Source organism: Motacilla alba, chromosome 1 (genome assembly GCF_015832195.1).
Source record: "Motacilla alba alba isolate MOTALB_02 chromosome 1, Motacilla_alba_V1.0_pri, whole genome shotgun sequence".
In the NCBI taxonomy this organism is placed as follows: domain Eukaryota; kingdom Metazoa; phylum Chordata; class Aves; order Passeriformes; family Motacillidae; genus Motacilla; species Motacilla alba.
In genome coordinates, this window is record NC_052016.1 from 97,503,746 (window position 1) to 97,527,810 (window position 24,065).

General features: G+C 37.8%; 2 protein-coding genes across 9 annotated transcripts in view; both read left to right on the forward strand.

Moving 5' to 3' along the window:
• Positions 1-11,825, forward strand: part of LOC119700039 (E3 SUMO-protein ligase RanBP2-like) — a 33,661-nt gene extending 21,836 nt beyond the window's left edge. For 3 of the 4 annotated variants that reach the window (XM_038134288.1, XM_038134305.1, XM_038134315.1), the window contains 9 exons: positions 2,506-2,673; positions 4,041-4,133; positions 5,009-5,205; positions 5,601-5,829; positions 6,301-6,399; positions 6,570-6,712; positions 8,285-8,558; positions 8,677-9,011; positions 11,247-11,825. In XM_038134288.1, the coding sequence (XP_037990216.1) occupies positions 2,506-2,673; positions 4,041-4,133; positions 5,009-5,205; positions 5,601-5,829; positions 6,301-6,399; positions 6,570-6,712; positions 8,285-8,558; positions 8,677-9,011; positions 11,247-11,552 (1,844 nt within the window). In that variant the 3' untranslated portion in view covers positions 11,553-11,825. The remainder of the gene's footprint in view (positions 1-2,505; positions 2,674-4,040; positions 4,134-5,008; positions 5,206-5,600; positions 5,830-6,300; positions 6,400-6,569; positions 6,713-8,284; positions 8,559-8,676; positions 9,012-11,246) is intronic. The other variant, XM_038134296.1, reaches the window with a different exon arrangement.
• Positions 11,826-14,960: 3,135 nt separating this feature from the next.
• CCDC138 (coiled-coil domain containing 138) overlaps positions 14,961-24,065 on the forward strand; it is a 30,572-nt gene continuing 21,467 nt past the window's right edge. For 2 of the 5 annotated variants that reach the window (XM_038154914.1, XM_038154921.1), the window contains exons 1-9: positions 14,961-15,130; positions 15,818-15,896; positions 16,616-16,731; positions 17,371-17,555; positions 18,553-18,711; positions 19,876-19,995; positions 21,400-21,477; positions 21,553-21,663; positions 23,814-23,978. In XM_038154914.1, coding sequence (XP_038010842.1) covers positions 15,025-15,130; positions 15,818-15,896; positions 16,616-16,731; positions 17,371-17,555; positions 18,553-18,711; positions 19,876-19,995; positions 21,400-21,477; positions 21,553-21,663; positions 23,814-23,978 — 1,119 coding nt within the window. In that variant the 5' untranslated portion in view covers positions 14,961-15,024. Of the gene's footprint in view, positions 15,131-15,817; positions 15,897-16,615; positions 16,732-17,360; positions 17,556-18,552; positions 18,712-19,875; positions 19,996-21,399; positions 21,478-21,552; positions 21,664-23,813; positions 23,979-24,065 lie in introns of those variants that run through there. The other 3 variants (XM_038154926.1, XM_038154933.1, XM_038154938.1) reach the window with 2 other exon arrangements.

The window sequence follows — 24,065 nt, forward strand, 5'->3', positions numbered from 1 at the left end:
AAATATCAGTATTGTGACTAGCTAGAGAGATTTAATGTCAATTCAAGCAAAAGTGAAAATACAGTGCAGGACTGAAAAGAACTGTTGTGCATGATAGTGTCCTGAATTTTGTTTCCTCCGTATTCTACTCTGGGTGAAAAAATCTACACAATTGTTAGTAAGTTCTGTTATCCTAAAACCAGGTCTTTTCAGAATACATTGTATGTGTGGCTTTTTGTTTCATGGCTGCCTGTGAAGATATATTTGAAGTGTTTGCAACAGTCATCTCTGTTGTTGAAGTATTTTATCGTTTGGAGCACTAGAATATTATTCCAGTGTTTGATAGATCAATTTCACTAAGAACTTTACCTGTTGACTAATCTGAAGTGACCTTAAATGTATTTCTCTTACTCAGCTATTTTGCCCAAAGGGTACTGAAAGAGACTGCATGATAACTCTTCTTAAATGCTGTCAAACCTGACGAGCAATGAGCGTGGCAAAACACTGGAACAGTGTATTTGTTACCACAGCTTCTAGCTGGATTTCTACTGCTCAAATTGAAGAAAGCACATACTTTTACCATCTTAGGTGACTTGAAAGAAGTGTTTTGTTATATTCAAAGATACATTTTTGAGAATTTTTGATCCTAAGGAAAGCTGCTTCTTGTTGTAGGACTAAATGCTCCACACCTAAACCTCAGGTGAACTTGATGCAAACTTAGTCCAATTAAGACACTTGCTTAACTAACTGGAAAGAATAAAACACACATAGTAATACTCAGGATATCTGCATATCTTCATAACACAGTACTAGATTTACTTCTAATCCTTAAATCAACTAGGGTGACTGAGTATTTTGGACAAGATTCTGAGAAGATGTATAAAAACATGTATGTCTTGCAGTCATGATATGAATTTAGAAATTTGCTGTTCAGGAATCTTATCCTCCATGTACTTTCTGCAGGCTCAGAGAACTTAGTGAGATCTGAAAATCTGAGCAAAATGAATTAGTCTAGGAGAGTGTGCTGGTGATGGGTTTGAGTTACTTTGTAGCTCTGGTGTATAAATGCCTGAAATGATCAACTTATAAACAAAGTTGGGGGAAAGACTGAAGAGGTAATACTTTGAAAAAATGCAGAAGTTTGAATCAGTACGTGGGATTTTGCTGTTATTTTATTTTATGCTGCTTTTAATCTACTGGATGATTAAGTAAAAAGTAATGAAAACTGCTTTTAATAAGCAGACCTATTTTAGTGTGTTAGTTGTCTCAGAGGATCAAAGGACGTGTCTGTAAACGTCTCCAATGTCCTTTTCTCCTCTTGCAATGATAAGTTAAATCGTATGGTCAGAAAAATCAATGTTTTTCAGGAACTGGGTACTACTTTTCTACTGAGTACTGATTTCTAGCTGGATATTTAGGTTTCCTTTGATTACACTGTCAGACTTAAAATATTTTTTTTTTAATGAAAAGCACACTAAGCTTTTGAGACCACCCTTCAGATACTGACTAAACTAAATCTGGAGAACAGATAATAGGCTGTTAACAAATAGGCTGAGGTACTAAAGCAATCATTCTGTTCTTAGAAACAGTTATTGTGGCTATTGATGTGCTTATGGGGTAATTCTTAAAAATAATTCACAGATTTATTTCTTAGCCCTTTATCCCCAAATTCCCCTTCTCAAAACAACACAACCTGAACAAGCAGAACCCCAACCAAACCATACCTGATATTTAAATTGCTATATCCTCTCTCTTTGCTTCCATTATCTCATAATAAACTCCAATACTTGTTTCCAAAGCTGTCTTGCAGCCATATATTTTATCTGCAGTTTGCTCTAGGCTTTACTTTCTCCTTTAACTTTTGCACTGATCATGCACTGTTCTCAGTACTGGTGGAAGGAATAACTTAATGTTGAAGGCAAGAAGACAAAAAGCTAAATAATACAACTGATGGTGATATTTCCATGCTGCAAAAGCTAGTTAAATAGGCTGAAAGCAATGTTTTTTGTTGTTTGATAGTAGAACTAAGAATTACTTTACTTTTGTAACAATCAAAGGTTCAGCATCAGCTATTATGGTAAATTTGTTATTAGCTAATAAAGAGCTCAGCTGTCCCATAAGTAATCTGAAATAAGTTCTATTCAGTTGCTTGGACAGGTTGTTGTTCACAGCTTCACTTTTTTCAAGCCTGAAGTTTGCTTATTTACCTCTGTTTGTCACCTTTGTCACTCTTCTCTGTAGCTGTCTCTTACTTGACGTGAGGACTTAATTAAACAATGCTTTTAATAATATAAAGATTCAGCCATGTTTCATCTTAGTGCTTGAATTCCAAAAGCAATAGAAGCAGTGTGTAAGTTTTGCTGTTCTGTCCTTGACTCCTGTAAGTTTGATTTTTGTTTCCGGTCTATCAGCAGAAAATATGTAGGCCCTTAAAATTCATTTGGTTCCCTAATAATGTGGGGTTAATGTTATTTCCTGTTCTGAAATTATTCTGTTTTAATGGTTTGTTCATTTTCTGTAAAAAAGCTGAGAAGACCACAGTGTCAGAGGATGATGTTCCATCTGATGAGGTTGTAATAGTTTATGAGTTAACACCTACCCCTGAACAGAGAGCTCTTGCTGACTTCCTCAAGCTCCCTTCAACATTCTTCTGTTACAAGAATAAGCCTGGATATGCCAGTGATGAGGATGATGGTAAGGAATGCCAAAATTTTTATTTGTACTGCCTTTTTGTGTGGAAAGGGTGTAATACACTGCACTGGTGCAGCCCCACCTTGAGTGCTGGGTGCAGTTTTGTGTAAGAAGGATATCAAACTGTTGGTGGGTGACCAAGGTGAACAGCTTTGAGTGCCAGACTCAGGAGGAGTGGCTGAGGTCACTTGGTTTGTTAAGCTGGGAGAACACAAGGCTGAGGGGTGACCTCGTCACAGTCCAAATCATCTTTAAGGGCATCAGCAGAGGAGGAGATGCTGATCTCCTCTTTCTGCTGCTCAGCTATAGGACATGAGGAAACAGAATGAAGCTGTCAGGGAAGTTCAGATTAGGAAAAGGTTTTTCTTTGAGAGGGTGGTCAGACCCTGGCACAGGCTCCCCAGGACAGCAGTTAGAGCATCATGCCCATCAGAGGCCAAGCAACATCTGGGTGATGCACTTAGTCTTATGGCCTGGTTTTAGGTAGTCCTGCAAAGAGCAGGGAGCTGCAGTTGGTGATCCTTATGGGTCCCTTCTAACTTGAGATAGTTAGCACTGTTAGAACCATTAGACGCTGAAATATTTTTGTGTGGGACAGTGAGAAGTAATCATGTCATTGTCCTTATGGCTGAAGATGTCCACTCAAGTCTCCAAAATAGAATAGTACAGTGGAGGCCCAGGAGTGACTAAAGGGAATTTGTTAGGTGTATTGTGGGTGTTGACATCATTACCAAGGCATTTGGTTACGTAAGAGGTATTTGAGCAAGACACCTACTTTAGTAAGTATTTTGAGACAAATATAAAGCATTTTTTATTAAAAACAAACAATCTAAGGTTCCTTAAGTGCTATACTAATGAGAGATTTTTTCTTCTCAAGCAAATTCCTTATACTATTAGTAAACTTACTTTGTCAAACCTTACTGCATGTAATTAAGATTGATTGATTTGTTCAGCAGCAAATACTTTAAATGGAAGTTCTGAAACATTGTATTCAACAGAAAATTGGAGAAGACAAGCCCCCTTTCCACAAGTACCTGAGCTTGCAAGTTTTTTTTTGTAAAAATCTTCAGTCTTCTTTCCCAAATCTGTTTAGTAGTAGTCTTAATAAAATCACTCAGTAAGTAGTATGTTTTCTAAAAGCAAAACCTGTGCCATGTATCTGTAGCAATCTAGGCTGAGAAAAATTGTTAACAGCACTCTGGAGCACATGTAAGCAAAACTAGAAGTGACAGCTTACTTGTTAACTTGTGTAACTCTTAAAATATAAGCAAAAATTACAAATGCCTGCTAGCCTCATGAATTGGAAGGGCTTAGCAGACTTCTCTGATGTAGAGTGTGCCTGAGAACTTACTTTTTTCCTTGTGTTTAAGATGAAGACTATGAAACAGCTGTTAAGAAACTTAATGGAAGACTCTATCCTAGTGATTCAGAAGAGAAAAAGAAAGGGCAAGGTCCTGTGAAAGGTATGTCTTAAGAAATTTTAATTATTGTACTTCATGTACTGAAACAAACTCTGAATCTGAAGGACACATGGGCAGAGGTTAATTTTATATTTCCTGGGATGGTTTCTAGAAGCAGAGATGCTGGGTGCAGAAGACCTGCATCTCAACATACAGAGTAAAGCTCAGTATGTTAAACTGCTGGTTAGCAGTGAAGGGTTACCTGAAAGAGAAATGTACATTCCAGGTGATCTCTAAACAAGAATATCAAAGTCTCTTCCTGTCCTGAGCTCCTTCTAAATATGAAAACTTGAAAAATTCGGCTTGGCATTATACTGCTCAAGAGAAAGTTGTCTACATCTTTGAATACTTGCTACTTCTGCAGTTACTCAGTTGAAACTTGCGAGTTAATGTTGTTCAATCTAAAAAATGCTGTTTGGTCTCTGTACTAAAAAATACAGGTTTAGACAACTTCCTTATGTGTGTCTGACTGTGTCTCAGACTTCAGCATTATGTAACTTGAAGGTAGGTACTTCTAGAAATAAAGTTTGGGGTTTCTTTGAGGATATGTGTTAGAAGGATTGATTCATCTGAAATATGAGGAGATACTGAAGGAAGCTATTAGTAGTGGCAGCTGCACGATGAAATTCTTCATCATTGCATGGAAATTCCCTGATAGCAGTAAAAAACCACAGATAATGTATTTTCAAGTCTAGTCACCCCAGGTTAGGTTAGTTAGTTTTCACTTCCACTATTTAAACAGTAATGCCGTCTTTGAAACTCATGAAGTCTGTCTTCAAGTTGATCTCGCTATTATGAGGTTAATTTATAATGTTGGGGCTAAAAAATATTTCAGTATGTAGCTGCCTTCACAGCTATTTTCCATTAATTCTTTACAGCAGGCCTTGCAAAGAAAAGTGAATTCAACAATGAAAAAGAACATGCTGCTACTTTGGAAAAGAAACCAGCTCCTGAGGAGAAAGATGAAACCAAAGCTCTGCAGGTTCCTTCTGCATCTGTTTGTGGTGCCAGTACTGATCCTGAGGGTGACAGTCTGGAAGACTTAAAGTCAGAAGCTAAAACTCAAGAAACAAAAGTAAGAGCTGAATCTTCACTGAACTTCTTGTTATTAAACTTGTACAATTACTTCATATATGTGTGAGACAGCACAGTTCTAGAACTAAAACGTCCAGTGGGGAAAAATTGAGGTTTTTTGTAGCAGTGCCTCAAGTGTATGCCAACAAAGGAGATTTGATTTCAGGAAATAATAGTGGTTTTTTGAAAACAGACTACTTGAAAGATACTTCAGTCTCTTGTCAAGTTAAGATCCGTATGTGTTAACAGTAATGAAAAACTTCAGGAAGCTTACAGCAATTTTTCTTGGTTTTCTTTCTTTTTCTATAAGAACTGTTCTTGGACTCCTGGGGAGGAGGTTTGAATCCTAAGGTCTTCTAACTTACCTATTACATTACTTTTTTTGATTAATTGCAGGAGAATGAAGTTGCAAGCTCAAGTGACTTAGTCTGCACTAGTAAGGAAGAAATACCCGCTCCATCAAAAGATAAAGTGACAGTACTTGCCCAGTCAGGTACCAGCAGTGAAGAATCACATTCCACCACAGAAACTGTGCAAGTATCACAGACCTTGTCACGAGCTGAAGACAAACCTGTAGATTTGTCAACTAAAAAGAGTGATTCAGATGGTTCAGAGTCAACACAAGGTAAGGTCAGGGGTATACGCTGAGGTTTTCTTGTAGGAAACTATGTTTTTCTGTGGATCAGTTTACCTAGCATAGTTGCTGTCGTGGGGAGAAGTAGTACCAATACTGAATTAAAAACATAGGTAGTACTCTGGTTAAAATGTGTATAATTTTGAGTTTAATTTTGCTACAACAAAACAATGCTAGTGTCTGTTGTGTAATTTAAGTATGATGTACTTTCATTAGTTTACTGTTAAATGCCACATGAACTCTGTGGATCAGCATATAAGTAGTATGCTGAAACTCCCAGAGTCTTGGGCCCATTTTTCAAACCATAATAGATGGTCATTATGACAAGTGTCATTCAAACTTTAAATTCATTGGGAGGAAAAAATGCTGTACACTTCTCCAGTTTATTCTTGTGACTACATAAATGGATTTTCTTTAAGAAAGTAGAGAAAAATCTTTGACTTTCTTCTTTTCATTTTATAGAAAACAGAATCATCTCATTTGGTTTTGGCAATACTGCAGGCCTGTCATTTGCAGATCTGGCATCCAAAAGTTCTGAAGACTTTGCTTTTGGCTCCAAAGGTGAGTTCAGCTAGTCTCTGACACACACCTCAGCTGGACTTTTGCTTCATACAATATACTTTTTGTGCACAAAATCTCTGCTGATCATTAGAAACAACAATTTTTTGCAAGTTTTTGTCAGGAAGAAAAAAAACTACACAAAGTTTAAAATGTCACTCTCTTAATTGTAGATAAAAACTTCAAATGGGCAAATACAGGAGCAACTGTGTTTGGAGATACCACCCGTAAAGCAGATGAAGATGAAGGTGGTAGTGATGATGAGGTAGTACATAGTGATGATATCCACTTTGAGCCAATTGTGTCCTTACCAGAGGTAAGATGACTTCTGGAATATAAAACAACATTAAGATAAGCATCTCTGCTAACACAGCAAGCTTTAAAATGTTTTGCGCAACTAGCTTTGCTTTCTATGTTGTTGTGCCTTGTTCTGCATGTTTTACACTGACTATGTTGAAGCACCTGTTGTTTAAATCCTAGTACAGCATAGCCCTGGGGAGGTGTCTGGTGCCTCAGTTAAAATCTTCAAGTGATTTCTTTATAACTTGACTGAGTTAATGACAATGCAAATTTGTACACATAGCTCATAAAAGCTAAACCATTTATATGGCACAGCTGGAAATCAGGAAAGGAAACTGAATAACTGCTAGTGCTTATACAACTCAGCTATGGCTTTGTATCAGTGGCCTGTAGATTCAGTTCTGTGAAAGCCATGCCAACTAAGAATCTTTACTCCAAGCTAGGCAAAAGGTTCCTACAATCACTAAGCAAAAAGATGTACAATTAACATCACCTGAAGGCTAAGGGAATTAACCTTTTTATTTTGAAAATAAATGTTTTTTCAAGAAGTAGGAGAACCTTCAACTTTAAAGGTAGCCTTATAGCTTATGGGGACTTCACACAGTTACTCGTGTCTTGATTTGGTTTTTAGCCTAGTAACCATTTCAGACTCTTTTGATTATATCATCATATTGTCTGACCTTTCTATAAATAATAAAATTTAACTATAGATTAGTAAAATTATTGAGCAAGGCAAATAGACTACAAAGGAACTGTATGTGGTGTCTTTCAATTTGAACAGCTGGTGTGATCTATTTTGTAACATGCCTTCAAATTTCTTCTTGAAAATTTTGTGTGCCTTTGCTCATCTGTGTGTCACATTATGACTTCTGTGATGCTTTTCTTCTCTGCTTGCCTTTTTCAGTTTCACAAACAGTATTTTGTCACACATTTCTGCAGTTCTCTCAAGTGTTCCATATCTTTGGAGAAGTGCTAAATAAAGTGGAGAGTAGAGGGCCAGTAAATGCATACATAAAGTAAGGTGGAGACACAGCTGTCAGGCTGAAGTTTTGTATATTTGGTGTTTATTCTGTTCAAATGCAAATACCAAATTCTTTAACAATGTGCTAAAGATAACTCCTGGAATTGTAACAGTACTTTGTCTTCACTTCTCTGTGTGCACATCATTCAGCAAACCTGAAACTTGAGAAACTTCCAAAACACTTGATAAAGTCTTGGGTTTTTGTTAAAAGAAAAAAAAAAACCCATAAACCGTAAAGAAAATCTCACCACACCCGGAAAATCCCACCAAAACCCAACCAAGCAAACCACTCTCAAAGAAAAACCAACAGACACGCACCACAACTACATGTAGCATGGTGAAGGAGGATTGCAGTGCTGTAATTGTTCTCAAATAGTGGAATTTCTTGGGCTCTTAAATTCTGAAAGTGTTTTACCCATTTTGGTGTGATGAATGGGCTGTCGGTGAAGAGAACACACTGAATAATTTTCCACTGTAGTATGTCAAAATCTTCAGAAGTACATGTAATAACTATTTAATATCTTGGTAGGAAATGACAGGTTCTCAGTCTACTGTGCCGTTTTTTAGGTGGAGGTAAAATCTGGAGAAGAAGATGAAGAAATTCTCTTCAAGGAGAGGGCAAAACTTTACAGATGGGACAGGGATGTTACTCAGTGGAAGGAGCGTGGTGTTGGAGAGATCAAAATACTCTTCCATACACAGAAGAAATACTATAGAGTCCTCATGAGAAGAGACCAAGTTCTTAAAGTCTGTGCAAACCATGTTATCACCAAAGAAATGAACTTAGTGCCCTCTGATACATCAAACAATGCTTTCATTTGGACAGCCACAGATTATGCTGGTGAGTTTTTTCAGGTGGTCTTTGTTTTTTCTAGGTGGTCTGTAGTTTCTGTGTTTTGTTTTTCCCTGGAGACTATTACAAGATGAAACTTAACAGGCCTTCTTGGATTTATTTTCAGATGGTGAAGTAAAAGTAGAGCAATTTGCAGTCAGATTTAAAAGCCAAGAAATGGCCAATTCTTTCAAGAAGATGTTTGAAGAATGCCAGCTAAGCTTGTCGGAACTACAGAAGGGGCACTTGTCCCTGGCAGCAGGACTGTCAAAGGACACCAACCCTGTTGTGTATTTTGAAGTTTCTGCTGATGATGAACCTTTAGGACACATAACCATGGAGCTGTTTGCAAATATTGTACCTCGAACTGCTGAAAATTTCAGAGCCCTGTGCACAGGAGAGAAGGGATTTGGATTCAAGAACTCCCGCTTTCATAGAATAGTCACAGACTTTGTGTGTCAGGTGAGTATAAAAGGAAGAATCTTCACTGAGAGAATGAGATGCATCCTGACTTACAATGGCACTTCAAAAAATGACTTGTATAGAATAGCACATTCTGGTTGGCAGCATGGATCCACTGTGCAGGAGAGTCTCATCTGTCTTTTCCCTACAAGGAGATAAGAAATGGTGCAAGCAGCACATGTTACCCTAAGATGCTTTTCACCTGTGGCCTCATGTTTTGGTGTTTGCTAGTACTGTCATGTCAGGGTGAAAGAAAAAAAAAAAGTAGAGGGAGGTGGAGTCCTCTTCCAAAGGACAAAGGGGCACGTTGCTGAACAGGACCACCAAGGAAAGTAGGCATTCCCAAAACTGCCATTCATCCTTCTCTCTCCAGAGAAGAACTTCTCTATGCTCAGCTGTTAAGAACACTTACTTTTGCAGCTTCTCTTAGACTTTAAAGTACACTTTATATTTCAGATAATGTGCATTTTAAAACTGACATTTCAAGTATTGCAGATGTTAGGTTTCAATCTAAAACAAGTCTTCTTGATCCAATTACCATGCAGTGGCCTGTTTACTAAAACATCAAGTTTTGTGCAGAGAGCATCAGCCTGCAGTATATCTGTAACCCCTGGTAGACAGTGTTGGTTTTAAACCTCTGTGTGCATTCAGTAGCACTGGCAAGCTCTTCATAAATGCTGAGGGCTTAGGAGATTGAGAATAGCTCAGATAGACCTTTCTTAAAATTCTCATCAATAGTTCATTGAGTTTTAGTTCTTGGAACAGGGAAAATGAAGCAACATCAGTACATGCTGTTCTAATGATCTTCATGTCAGTACATCCCTGAAGATGAGGCATGTAGTTGACTTCTGCAAGCCCAGATGTATACAGTAATACAGGAAAATAATATACAAAAGTAATAGGAAGGATGTCAGCCTGTTGGAGCGAGTCCAGAGGAAAGTCAAGCCTTTTAAGAAGGATGGAGCACTGGTCCTATGAGGAAAGGCTAAGAGAATTAAATTTGTTCAGCCTGGAAAAGAGAAAGCTTAGGGGTGACTTAATGGTGTCATTCCAGAACCTGAAGGGAAGCCTGCAAGGAGATGGAGGGAAGCATTTTACAAGAGCATGTAGTCACAGGACATGGGGTGAATGGCTTCTAGGTAAAAGAGAGTAGGTTTAGACTAGATATTAGGAGAAAGTTGTTTGCAGTGAGGGTGGTGGAACACTGGAACAAGTTGCCCAGAGAAGCTGTAGATGCCCTATCCCTGTCAGTGTTCTAGGCCAGGCTGGATGGAGCTCTGAGCAGCCTGGTCCTAGTTCTAGATGTCCCTACCCATGGCAGGGGAGTTCTAGATCTTAGAGGTCCTTTCCAAAATAAACCATTCTGTGACAGTACATGAATGGCTTGTCACCAGAATAAAATACTAGCCTGTCTTTCGATTAGCTATCTACATGGGTCTAAAGTATGCACTTAATGGTTCTTTTGTTAAACCTTTGTGCTTTTATGATAAACTCATTCAAGATTTAAGCTTATTTCAGGGTATTCTGCATTCTAGAAAGGAGCAGACTTTCTTTTAAAACAGTTAACAGTACCATGTGTGCCTTGACAAAGTGAACTTCTGTCATATTAAATGAGTATATTTGAAGTTTGCTCTGCTTTGCCTGAACTTTCCTGAGGTACAGTGAGAAGCTCTTCAATGAGAACTAAGGCTGTACAGATACAATTTGCACTGTCACCTTTACGTGTATACTCAAATTTATCAGGAGCCAGAAGTTTGCTACCTTCCAGAAAGATAAGACACACATAGAAAGATAAGACGCTGGCTGCTCAACCAGTTACATGGCAAAGCTGTGTGGAATTACTGGTCACTGCTTTGTTAAACTTTTTCAGGAGAATTCTGTGCCTGCAGAGACTAAGCGAGGACAGGCCTTCAGTGAGATAATGCAGGTCCAGGCAGCTTCCATCGCCCAGTGATGCAGGCAGTAGGAATGACAGGCCTAGAGGAATGTCACCATGGGGAGCAGGAAGATAAAGTGCTGTGTTCAGAATAAACAAAGGATACACCTTCTACACTACTGCTTCCCTTACCATGAACAAACCTGCTGAAGCTGGGAAAGCCCTACATCTAAGCAGATATACTTGTAAAAATGAGTTTTTCCAAAACAGAGTCTTTACTGTTGAAAGGAAGTATAACTTTTGGGTTATGTTTTGGAGCTTGTCAGTTAATGCTGTGTCTGGTTGTTTTTTTTTTTTAGGGAGGAGATATAACTAACCATGATGGAACAGGTGGACGGTCAATTTATGGAACAGCATTTGAAGATGAGAATTTCATAGTGAAACACACCGGTCCTGGATTGTTGTCAATGGCAAATAAGGGCAGGGATACAAATAATTCTCAGTTCTTCATAACACTTAAAAAAGCAGAACACTTGGACTTCAAGCATGTGGTATTTGGGTTTGTGAAAGATGGAATGGATGTTGTGAAAAAGATCGAATCCTTTGGTTCTCCTAAAGGGCTAGTAAATGGAAGAATTGTCATTACAGACTGTGGGCAAATATAGAATTATTTCTTTAAATATACAGATGTTTTTGCAGTATAAATCAGTACTTAGATGTTATTGACTAATTATTTCAACTTCTTAAAATGGACACTTCTGATGTATAAATGTAAAATTACAGGCTATAGTTGAATTTTTTATGTGTTCTAATTGATTTTTTTTGCATGGTAAATAAAGTTCAGGCACTGGCATATTTCAGGTGTATTTGTGTTATCCTGACATATTTGTATTAAGTGTCAAATTTTAAAAATTAAATCCTAGTCTTGTTAAAATAAATGTCTTGTCTTCACTTTGGTTTGTTTAAAAGAAGATAACTTGCATAACTTGGTTCTTGCTCTCTTGAAGTTCTTTTGAATGTGTAGGTGGTAGATGTAAATTGCTGGACAGTACACTGATGGCCTTTGAAAATTAATGGGTATTCCAGTATTAATTAAATTGAAAATTGTGAAAAAAGTGAAAATTAATGGGTATTCCTGTAGAAAGCAGGCTGAGCCAGGTGGATGTTGGTGTGTTCTGTCTGCATAGTTTTTAAATGATTAATCAATGTTTTGCTAAAGGAATATGCCAACTTTTTTTTTTTTTTACTTATACTATTTCTAAATAACTTGGCTTAATGAAAAACATCTAGTTTTACCTGACATACATTAAGTATAACCTTCTGACTGTTCAGTGTTTATTAGCTGTGGCCAACTTCTCTGACCTTGCTGCAGGCTCCAGCTTGTGTACTCCAGCGTGCTTGTACCTTTTACAACTTTGCCTCTCAACAGTGAGTATGCTTGGGTAAATGCAGGGTGTATTTAAACTTATACTCTACAGCTCTACTCTGGACAGCATGCATTTAGCTTTGCTTTATTTGGGGAGTTATTTATTTTTAAAGGATGGCAGTAATATGGCTTTAGGCATCCTCAGGGACTGTACCAATCTCTACACCCACCCAAAGCAGCCTGGAGCTGGTGTGGTTCAGCCTCTTCTCCCAGGCAACTAGCGACAAGACAATAGGCCAAAAACTTACCGAGGACAGGTTTAGGTAGGACAGCAGGAGGAATTTCTTCCCAGAAAGGCTGATTGGGCATTGGCATGGGTGACCCAGGCCCCTGCTGGAATCACCGTCGCTGGAGGTGTTTAAGGAGGTGGCACTGAGTGGGTCCAGGTGCCAGGGTGCTGTTCGCCCGTGGGCTGGACGCGACGCTCTCAGGCCGCGCTGTGCCGGGGGTGGAGAGGAGCGGTGTGATTATTCATGATGATGGTGATGGTGATGATGTGTGCCCGCCCGGCCAGGCCCAGAGCGGCGGCTCCCCCTGCCCTGCCCTGCAGTGCCGTGCGCTGCCCGCGGCCCCGAGTGCGCCTGCGCGGCCGGTGGCGGTTGGTTCGAGCGCGGCGGTGCCGCCATGGCGGGCGCGGGGCCCGGCCGCGGCCGCTCCGCCTGGGGGCTGCAGCGGCGCTGCCCGCGGGGGCCGGCGGCGGTGAGACGGGGCCGGGGCGGGCGGCCCGCGGCGAGGAGGAGGCGGCACAGAAAAGCCAGCTCCTCCTCGCCGCGTCCCTGGAGTGTTTGGAGAGATGGAGGGTGCGGGGCCTGTCCGCTGCCTCCGGGTTCATTGTGGGCGCCGTGCTGCTGCGTACCCGGGCAGTGCGGGACAAAAAGTCTCTTTGAACAGACTTGGGGAGGTTACGTGCTCCTGCTGCTCCCATCGCTGACCCCGCGCTCCGACTGCCTTAGAGTTGCAGTCCTGAAGAGTCGTCTTTGTCTGAGCAGGACATTTCCCTAGAAATTGCAATTCCAGACTCTATGCGGTACCAAGACACAGTTTAGCATGCAGTTTTTCCTAAGACCTGGTCGCCAGTTGAATACATATACTAGGATAACTCATTTTTCTTTTTTTTTTCTTTTTTTTTTTCCACAGTAATTGACAACCTTACTTAGAATGCATTACCTGTGTTTGTGATTTGTTTGGTTTTTTGGGTTTTGTTGTTGTTGTTGTTGTTTTTATAGCTTAGTGATTAGCTCTGTTGTCAGAGAGCAGGAAATTGTTCCATATCTAGTCAATCAGGAATCAAACCCATGGTCTGCTGCAATGACCAGACAGTTAATTATGATGGGTATCAGTCCTTTGCTAAGGTACGGCAGTATTATTTTACACTACAGAAGGTTGGGTTCTTTGCATTCAGATGAAAGAAGGAGCTGTATTGTGGTTCCTCTCTTTTTATTACTTGTGCTGACAAGTCAAAACTGATCTGCCTAAAAATTCAGCAGCAAAGACCCTTCCCCCCGTTGTGGTGTTTCAAAAGCCTTTGATACTTAGTAGAAGGAGCACATGCTGGCCAGGCACCTTTATTTTGCCTGAATTCTGCTCATCTTTCAGTGAAACAGATTTTTGCAGTTGTTTTTGTGTATCTGTGTTTCCTGGGTCATATGCTTCCAGTGTGTCTGGGGGATAACAGGCCTTAAGTGCTCAGACTCATGCTGCAAGGGGAAGTAATACGGTGGAAAAATATCCATGAGCTAACAAAGACTGGGGGAGATTGAAACTGAGTTAGGTACATAGTTGGATTGGGATACTGAGTTAGTCCTGAGAACCATCAATAAATACAAAACCCAGCCTTTTTTTTCCTTAGGAAGAGTAGCTTGCCATTTTAGCATCAGGAACCATCTCAAATATGATGTGAAGATTTTGAGCTAAAATCAGGCTGTATGTACCTTTAGTTCCTGCAGAAGGATTTGCAACTTGATTTGCATTTGATCTAGATTCTCTTGGGAATTTTTCTCGGGGAATATTCTGCTTTGAATTACAGAACTGTACTTTAAAGAAAAGTAATTTTAAAAACTTATTTTTAAAAGGATTTTACTGAGACTTTAATGCTTGCAAGAGAGAAATGTTACATGTGTTTCTGTGCTTTGTTATTTTATTTAAAAGTGGTCTTTCAAGGGTAGGGAAATACAGCAGCTGATCTCTTGATCTAGAGTGTAGCAGAGAGATGCAGTGAAACAAGTATGATCATGAGAGCTGCCTTGAGTCTGATATTTTGTAATGTGCATTTAATTGATTTTGCTTGTAGACTAAAATTTCTGTCATTCACTTTTTTACTATGTACTTATAAATTAGTAAGAAAAAGTACAGTAGGAAACTTTGGCATAAAAAGCCTAGATATGAAGGTAGATGGCACTGTTTCCATGATTACCTATCTACTTTCATGCCTTTATTTTGTGTTACAGTGAAGACTGTAACATAGTGTTTATAGTTTCTCAAATATTCTAACATAGAACACTATGAGTATTTTGTTATTAGACTGTAATATATTTGCCTCTTTATGTCAATATGAGGACCATTTACATTTATGTATTTAGAAAACCCCCTCTCTCCCCTCCCAAAGGCAGTAGTTTGAATTCTGTCACAGTAAGAATTCTGACAGTAAGAATTCTGTCACAAAGTGTGACAGTTTAACTGTTAAACCAGTAAATTGTGTCATACTTTTTTCTATGAAAACTCTGACTGGAGGGCAATGGTTTTGTGCTTTCTTACAGGATTGCCTCTCGGGAGCATTGCATACCAAATGTAAAAGCAGAAGCTCCCTAGTTTACAAAGGTAATACAAAGCAATGGTGTTTTGATATCTTTTACAGGGAAAACATATACTAAAGCTGCCTTGTTCCTAAATTTATTTAGTTTTGTATTTTCTCATTTTAAATAGATAGGTAATCTTGATCGGGGTTGTGATACCTGGGAGCCAGCCTGGGAATGTTAACAAGTGAAGAGCGCAAAGGATGTTTTGGAGCAGTGGTTCACAGCCTGTTTGTCTTTAAGTCTTGTTTGAATTAGTTGGTAGCAGTCTACTTCATAATGCATGTATTTAGCTTTAATTTAAAGATACATAAATGTTTAATATTTAGAACACATTTGGTCTCTTTCAGAAACTGGTGCATGGAGACAGCTGGCTAAATCAATGTATTTGTCAGACTTGAGTTACAGAAAAATTTCTATAGGCAGAGAAGCTTAAAATTTCAGAAAGACAAATCATATGTGAAAGCTAAATAATTCTTACTATGCCTTAAGCTGTTATAATTAAGTTCATTATTCATCAGGCTGCATCAGTGGTGGTTTTGGTTCTTAAACCTACATGGACTACATGGCAAGTACTTCTAATAAGTCCTTATTGATTTCTTAATGTCAGCTTCTCAAAAGTGAAATAAAATTGTTGCAATTTTATATATTTCAGGTGGAACTGACAGCTCACTGAAAAATATAACTATTTCTTTGTCAATTTGTTCCTTAGAGTCAGAATTTACTGAAAATAGAAGAGAGAAGAGCATCAGATCTAGTGATTTCCAAAAAAATTTGAAAAACTGGGATTGGTAGGAGCTGTTTTTATTTCCCTTTTCTTTTCCTCATAAAACCACAAATAAAACACATGTATTTGGACTGTGAAAAAGTTGTTTTAAGTTTCTTGTTTTCTTGTTAAGTAAAAAACTGTTTGTAGCTAACTTATGTGATAATGAGGATGCTGATTTTGATGAGGAATATTGTTTCACTTTCTAATCTAATCTGTGTACGTTGGAATTGCTAAGACGATACAGGAATGACATAAACTTAACTAGGTGATTAAAAAATTAACTAGTAGGAAAGCTAATGGCCCAGACTGATAAACAGATTTATGTTTATTTAGAGATAATTCAATTCCAAATGCCAGGAAATCTCTTTTAAGGGCTATTTTACACCAAACAGGAAAATATAATTTAAAAAGGGGAGTTGTATTTTTAGTTCTCCAGGAGTTTTGTGGTTTGTGGCGAGAGAAGAGTGTTGGTTTTACCTGTTACTTACATGTGCTTACAGCATGAAAAGCCTAGTTATTGTAACAACTTTTAAGTCAGCAACGTGTAATTTCTGTGGTTGAGATTTGTGAGTAATACCTTTCATCCAAATGATTTAACTCTGCTATTTGTTATCAGTAAAATATCAAAGTCTTACATTAAGCAACGTTTGCCTTTTTATACAGACTTGTTTCAGTCTCTGTTATGTATCATGTTAGAAAGGAATTGAGTAATTTAGAGTTAGTGCTCTTTTGTATTTTTAGTTTTGATGATGAGCAAGATTATTTTTGTGGTACAAGTGGTCTGGAAGTAGAAGAAAACAGCATTATTTGCTCTGAAACTGATGCAATTCAAAATACAGCTATAAACACAGGAACAGGTAATAAAAATTTCATTTTATACATTCTTATAACTCTCTGTGAAGTATAACATGTAACTTAAAAAACTTCCTAGTAAGTGTATTTCTGTTCAATTCAGAAATACACTAGTCACCTAAAATGTATTTTAATGTGGGGATTTTATCTTTCACATGAGTACTTACTTTGGAATTGTTTTAGAAGGTTCAGACATACTTGAAGCAATACTAACATTATTTTCTCATGTGGCATCCAGTAGTTTCTTAAGTCTTGTCCTGTTTACTTAGATGTCACCCTAAGGTCTAATCAGCAGCAAATCACTTGCCTGAAGCCCTTACAAAAATAATAAAAGATTTTGGTGACACGATTCAGTCTGTACATAGATTCCATACAAATATCTCTGGGATTTCTATATTGCAGTGGAGGGCATAGTTTTACTTATAAAACTGTTGATTCTTGATCAGTTTGATTAAATCATGGAACAAGAACTTTAAACAAATTTCTGTAATTCTTTAGATTACTTTCACATTCTGATACATCTCTCTCTGCTTGTAACTCTGAATTCCTAGAACACATTTTTGCTAGTTTTATAGAACTATCATATCAATATTTAGCTAGGACTGATTTTTTAATGTAAAATGCATTTTTTTCCATGTCCACAGGCCTCACTTTACCATCTCATTTGGCTGCAAATACTCAAGAAAACATGGACCAAATTATCAACCATGGTTTTTTAAAGAAAATTGTGCATGGACCTGGTGCTCAGGCATGCAATAGGGAAGGTTTAATACCACCTCACATCAGTCACATTTATGATGAATTATTTGTCATACATCAGAAGCTCCAGGTAGGAACTGGAATCACCTTCAAATTTTTGTTGAATAATACTATGAATATTCTCAATTTTGGGACAGAAAACTGAAATTACTTATATAGTAAAACTTATACTAAAACTATTATTTTTTACTATTACTGTATATTAATCACAGTTACTTTTATCCTAAATCTGTGTCTTCATCTGCCTCTTTCCCTAGATTAATTCAGTGATTCAGTAATGATGCTTTGACTTGAATTTTGGGTAGACCAGGTAGATGGATAGGTGGGCAGATTCAGCTTGAGGGAGTTGGAACACAGTGTTTCTACATCCAAGACTGTCTCGTGACACACTGTGTGAGTAGAAGGAAGCACTCACAACCATTGCTTCTCTTGAGAACATCTGAAACTGTTCTCTAGGCATTCCAAAGCGCTTGCCTTCATGGCCTCCTCCAAAATCCCTCTCTTCATCCCACTATTTCATCCCCAGCGGGTTTAGGCTACTAATAGAAGAACCTCCTGCGTGGTTTTACTCTGTAATAGTTCCTAAGCTTCTGCTGGATTCCCCGCCATAATTGTCTTTTCCAATAGATGAGATAAAAATAATTTTGTATCTCTTTTTTTCTTCGCTGCTTTTTCAGGGATGCTTCTCACTAGTTGAAGAAACAATATCATTAATCTAGTGTTCAACATAGACAGTCACGTCAGACTCTGTTCTGTCTTACAGTTAAAACCATTATCTAAATATTTTGGAGCAAAAGCCAAAGTTTAATTTTATGGAGCAACAGTGTGGAGTTGAATTTTGCATTTTGGGAGGCTGAGCCATTCCAATGCACATGGAGGTCTTTGGGTTAATGTGGGAGGAAACTGAACACAGGTGGCTGTCAGGATACTTTGTATAGTAAGCTCTTGTGGAACTATAATTTAACAAAGAGCTAAACTATCTCTAGGACAAAATTTTGAATTCAGCCTAATTTGGGAAACTTCATATGGGTTTTTAAAGTACTTTAACATTTTTTTTCTTGATACAGAGAGAAAGTTCAGCACAGCAGGAGTATGCTCTGCAACTGCAGAAACGAGAGCGTTGTCTAACAGAACAAGAAGCATTGTTTTTGCAACACGAAGCAGCTTTGGCTAAAATAAGAGGTGTTGAGGAAGAAGTTCACACAAAAATTGAAGCTATAAAAGAGGTGAAATAGTATATTTAATATGGATATTGCACTATATGCCCTTTACTCATTTGTAGTTATCTTAAGCCATCACATGTTTGCTGGAAATCCTGCTTACTTCTTTGAAGTGCTTGAAATCCCCGAAGGAAAGATTTAAATAAAAAGTACTGAACAATACTGCTAGAGTTTTTATATAACTTCTGCTTCATAATGGTGCATTTACTTGTCCGATGTGTAGTACATTTTCCAGTTACAAGTTAGAAAAAGGAGGTAATTTTTTGGTAAAATAATGAAAGCTATGTGACCAATATTAGAGAAAAAAAATGTGGTCCACCTGTAATTGTGTGTAAGTTAAATGAGTACCATTGCATTCGCTGTAGTTGCAGTGGATTTCCTTGGGAATGCTTTAAGACACATTGAGATCTTATGACATAACACCATTGCAGAGAGTACTAGCAAACAAAGACTCAAAAAGTTCAGAGGAAGACCAGCCTAACTTTGGGGGTGTGGAAGGAAAGAGTAGTGAAGAAGAGAGAATTCATGGAAGGGGAGAAGTGAAAGTGGGAATATCTTCAGTAAAATAAAACCTTGCTATTTTCCCAAATCTGAGGTACTTAAATCTAAGGTCCAGAGAAGATTAAATATGAAACAAATTTCAGGGGTAAGAGATGAATGACAGTGGATATGCAGGTGGTACTAATAATTCATATGTTTGTGTTGTAAACCAGAGACCCAGTCTCTACAAGGCATAGGATTAGTTTCTTACTCTGTGTGATTCAGAGTAAGCAAAGCCAGAAACATGAGTTAGAACCTCAAAACACAGTCACAAGCTTTTTGTAAATATTTGGAAGAGTGAGCTGTAATAAAAGCTTTGTCATTGCTTTTAGTTCACAAATGCATCCCACATCTGAATTGTTTGAGAAGTATACATGTATATAGTTGGTCTGGGTAGAATAGGCAGCAGTAGGAGCTATAGGCTGTGCATGTTGCTCTCAGTTTCTGCACAGATCCTTCTTAATAGGCAGTACAGAGCTTGTTTTTCTCACTGCTGACTAAACATGCAAATTTGGACATGAGGAACTTCATGTTAGAAAGTTTGGCCAACTCTTTTAACACTTAACTGGAACTTGTTGTTTCTAGAATAGTCTCTTTTCAAACATGTTCTTAAATTTGGTATTTCTACAGCAACATGAGGCAGAAGTTAAGCAGCTGACAGAAGCCTTGAGAGAAATAACTAAAGAAAATAGGAGGCTGAAGTTGTCATTTGACAGCTTGAGGGATGTGAATGACTCTTTAAGAAAGCAGGTAAACTTAATTATTTCCTGTCATAAATGCTTCTGCAAGTTACAGCCAACAATTTTAAATGTTTGAGCATCTTGAGTTTGCAAAATTACTGACCTTTTGTTTCTCTAAGACAAGAATTGTATGAATGACTGAAAGTATTTTCCTCACCTGTTTGTATTACTTGAAATTTAGCCTTTCTGACCTTTTACAGTATAAAAAAGAAGTAGGATTTATTCCACTGACTCACTAGCAACAGCTAATTGTTAGGAAGGGAAAGTCCATTGAGAATGGATGGAGAGAAAATATTTTATATGGAATATAAATGGACATAATGGAATCCACCCTGTGCACATTTGCTGTGCCAAATTGCTATGCTGATTCTATTAAATAAAAAATAGAATATTTATTTCTAACTTTGTGTTTCATCAGTATTTTCAGTTATTTTTGCAAATTTTAATGAAAGTAATATTTTCTCAATTTGTAAAACTAGAATGGTGTGTTTCATAGTAATGCATAGAGTAGGAATTTGTCTCACTTGACTGTTCAGTCTGATCTAAAATGGTGATACACAAATTATCTAAATTATTTGAGCATTGTTTATTCATTGACCTAATTAATGTTCTGATAATCTGAATACAATAAAAATCGACAGCAGAGCCTTATTCTTTCCCTTAAGAAGGTCCAGACCTAATTCCTAGGATGCTGATGGTTCTGATGCAGCCCATCTGTCTTGTTATTTCTTCTCATTGTAAAATCTTTGCATTTCTGTGCAAACTGAGGCTTCTGTGATGATCATGCTGTTTATTGTTGTATGGATAAAGCATGGGTTTATGTTTACTTAAATGGAGGTTGCAGTTTTCCTGATCTTTTCTCACCAAGCAAACTGGTTTTTAGCATGGTCAATAACCACCTTCCCCATTAACAAGACTACAATAACATTCTTGAATTTGTGCATTTTTGTCACTTCATGAAAAGTAATCAAATGTGAAGTACCTGTATATCTAGAGTGTCATTGTAGTGCTTATCCTTCCCCTGCAATCTGAAAGGTTGGGCTGCAGGTCAACAAGGAGATACTGCTGCTGTCCTACTTACCCTGGAACAGGTTGCCCACAGAGGTGATAAGAGTCTAACACCTTGGAACTATTCAAAAGCTGTGTGGACATAGCAGCCAGTTCTGCCTGGCACAGCTTGAGCTGGGGGTTGGACCAGATGTTTTCCAGAGGTGCTCTTAAATCTCAACCAGTCTGTGATTCTGTAATTGTTGAGGGAGGTGGATGATAATTTTGTTTCTATCACTTTTCATGCTAATAAGAAAAAACTTAAATAATTTAGTTGCTCAAAAACATTGTTTCTTCAGTATAGATAATTAAACCAAGATGTGAGTTTTGAATTTACGGACAGTTCAATATTTTCTGCTTCTTTCAGTTAAGTGATGTAACCGAGTTGAACAAGAAGTTGGAAGGTCAAGCACGAAAAGCAAAAGCTCGTTTAGAAAATCTACAAGTAAGGTTTGTTCTTACACGTACCTGCTTTTATAAGTAACCAGTGAAATATAATTCATTGTTACATTTTGTTTAGAGGAAGCATGAATTTTCAGAGGTACGGAAATCTAATGATTTGTGTCAAGTGATGAAAGAAGGCAAACCTGTGAAAAAGGAAAAAGTGATGGCAAAATCAAGAACTGCTACGGTAAGAGTTAAGCAGAAGTCTTGAATCTTTTAATTTGGAAGACATTAGGCAGTGTAAGGTTCTCTGTGCATCTGCTAGAAATTGCAAAATGTAGCTTCTGATTTTATTTTATGAGTTACACTAAGAAGAGAAACAGATTATATTGGGGGAAAACCCACACTTAACAAAGAGTTAACTTTGTTGCTAAAAGTATGTAATGGATTTCATATTGCTTATGTGTATGTGTATATTTTTATTTATATGGCAAGTTTTCCTCCTCATGTTATCTTTCATCTGCCAATTAGAATTGTAACCTCCATCCACTGTCCCAGGTTTCTTTTGCTGTGTCAGAACAAATCTTAGACTCATTCTGGTTACTGCTACAGTACAGCACTGTCCTTATGAATAACACCAGGTAAAAAGTAGTCTTTCAGAAGTATCCAATAAAGAACCTTAATCTTCCTAAACCAAAAGTGGTATACTTCTATTATTTTTTTGAGAAATAATCTTTAGCGAAGAACAAATATTAAATGCGGCGTTCATTCACATTTCCAAAACAATCATTTTTTTTCCTTAAAAAACCTTCTTACATCACTTAATGAAATTGTTTCTGTCTCCATGTAGTTCCATTTATGGTATTACTCTGCCAGCATCTCCCAGCTGGTTATGCTTTTTTTACAGCTAGAGGTAAACTGTGAAATGAGAAAGATATTCACACCACCCTGTCTAATTGATCTACAGTGAATGCCTTAAAACTGTGCTGTCTATATATAGCCAACAAATTCTCTTCATATAGGTTTTAGCATACTTCAGTTGCACATGAAATACAAATAGTGTCAGTAGTTACAGTTCTGAGTGAAGAGGAAAAGAGTTATCTGAAAGTAGATAAAAGTTTTGAGGTCTTAAGGGAATTGTTCATGCAGCCTGTCTTCAGGTATCTCTGGATTTCTTTTGTAGAGTGTTTCATTGCAATTTAGTAGAGCCAAGATGAGAGTTTCATTAAGTCTTTGTTCTTTTTTTAAGCAATACTAGTTACCCAGTTAAATTTATCAATAGTGGATTGCATGAAATGAAACAAAACAGGTCTAGTGTATTGAAATAAGAATTTCCCCATGTGAAGGACTTTAAAGACTTGTTTTCTCCTGTATTTCATTTGTGCAGAATTATAAAGTGCAGTGATTCTTTGTGAATTTTTTTCCAAGCTGTTTTACTACTATTTGATCAAGTACAAAATAAATTATGGGCATATGTTTTTCACACCCAGAAATCATCACAATAGGTGTTTGTTTTGCACTGGGGAGTGAGGTGTGAGAGAAAGAGAAAGAAACACTGCAGGGTTCCTTCTGGGTCTTTGTAAGAAAGACTGACAACAATTGGCTTCATTAAATACCTATTAAAATAAAACAGAGTAAGAGGAGGAATATAGAGAATGAGTAAATCTTGTGTCTATTTAGATGCTGGGAATGTTGTGTTTTTGTAGCATCAAATGGAGCCCTGGTGGACTTTTCCCAGGGCATGCTGAGCAGAGCCTGTCCATTGAAAGAAGCCCCTCCTTTCTGGCCACTCAACATGTATATCATTTTCTTGCAAGAAAACAGCTCTGTTCATGAAGGACGTTCATGGGAGAAGAATTTGTTGCCCTTTTAGACAAGGCCAAGGCCAGGCAGGATCAGCAGTACCAAGAGGGAGCTGCCTGAGTTTATCCTGCAGCCAAGCACAGGATAAACTGTGCATTTGGTTGATCTGTGCAGCACAGCACAGACTGCTCGAGGTAACTGTGGTGTGGATCTCTGACTCCTTGATGTACAGTGGTCTCCCAGTCAGGACTGCCACCTTCCAACCTTTGATCTGCATACAGTTTACCTTTCTCAGAGATGCTGTAAGTTACAGTTCCATTCATACTATACAGGCTTCTCAAACCCTCGGTACAAGAGCCAGCAGAGCACACATGACCTGTTCAAGATCACTGTCTGCTTGAATCCATTTTCCTCAAGCTCACACTACAGTAACTCACCTCTCAGATTTTATCAGGCATAAAATTCTCATCCTTTCTATTATGCATAATTTTCCATAGCTAATGTACTCTCCTGTATTTCAGTCTGTTACTGTTTTCACTTAGAAAAAGCATTAAATTGAAAGCTGAAATATTTGATGATGTGAATATATTACAGCTACCATTGAATTCACAAGTCTATGAGCTCTTAACTTATCTTATGGATTGGATCTCTGACCAGCATCTTAGCAAAATAAAAACACAAGAAGAGAGAGAGGACAGTCATAAACCTAGGGTTACCCAGAGCTCAAAGAACCCCTGTACTCAGGAAAAGTGTATGAAGGTAAAGGGGTTTGGGTTGTTTGCTTGTATTAATGTTTTCAGATTTCGCTGTCTCTTAAATCATTCTGAGAGTGTAACAGATCAGCAT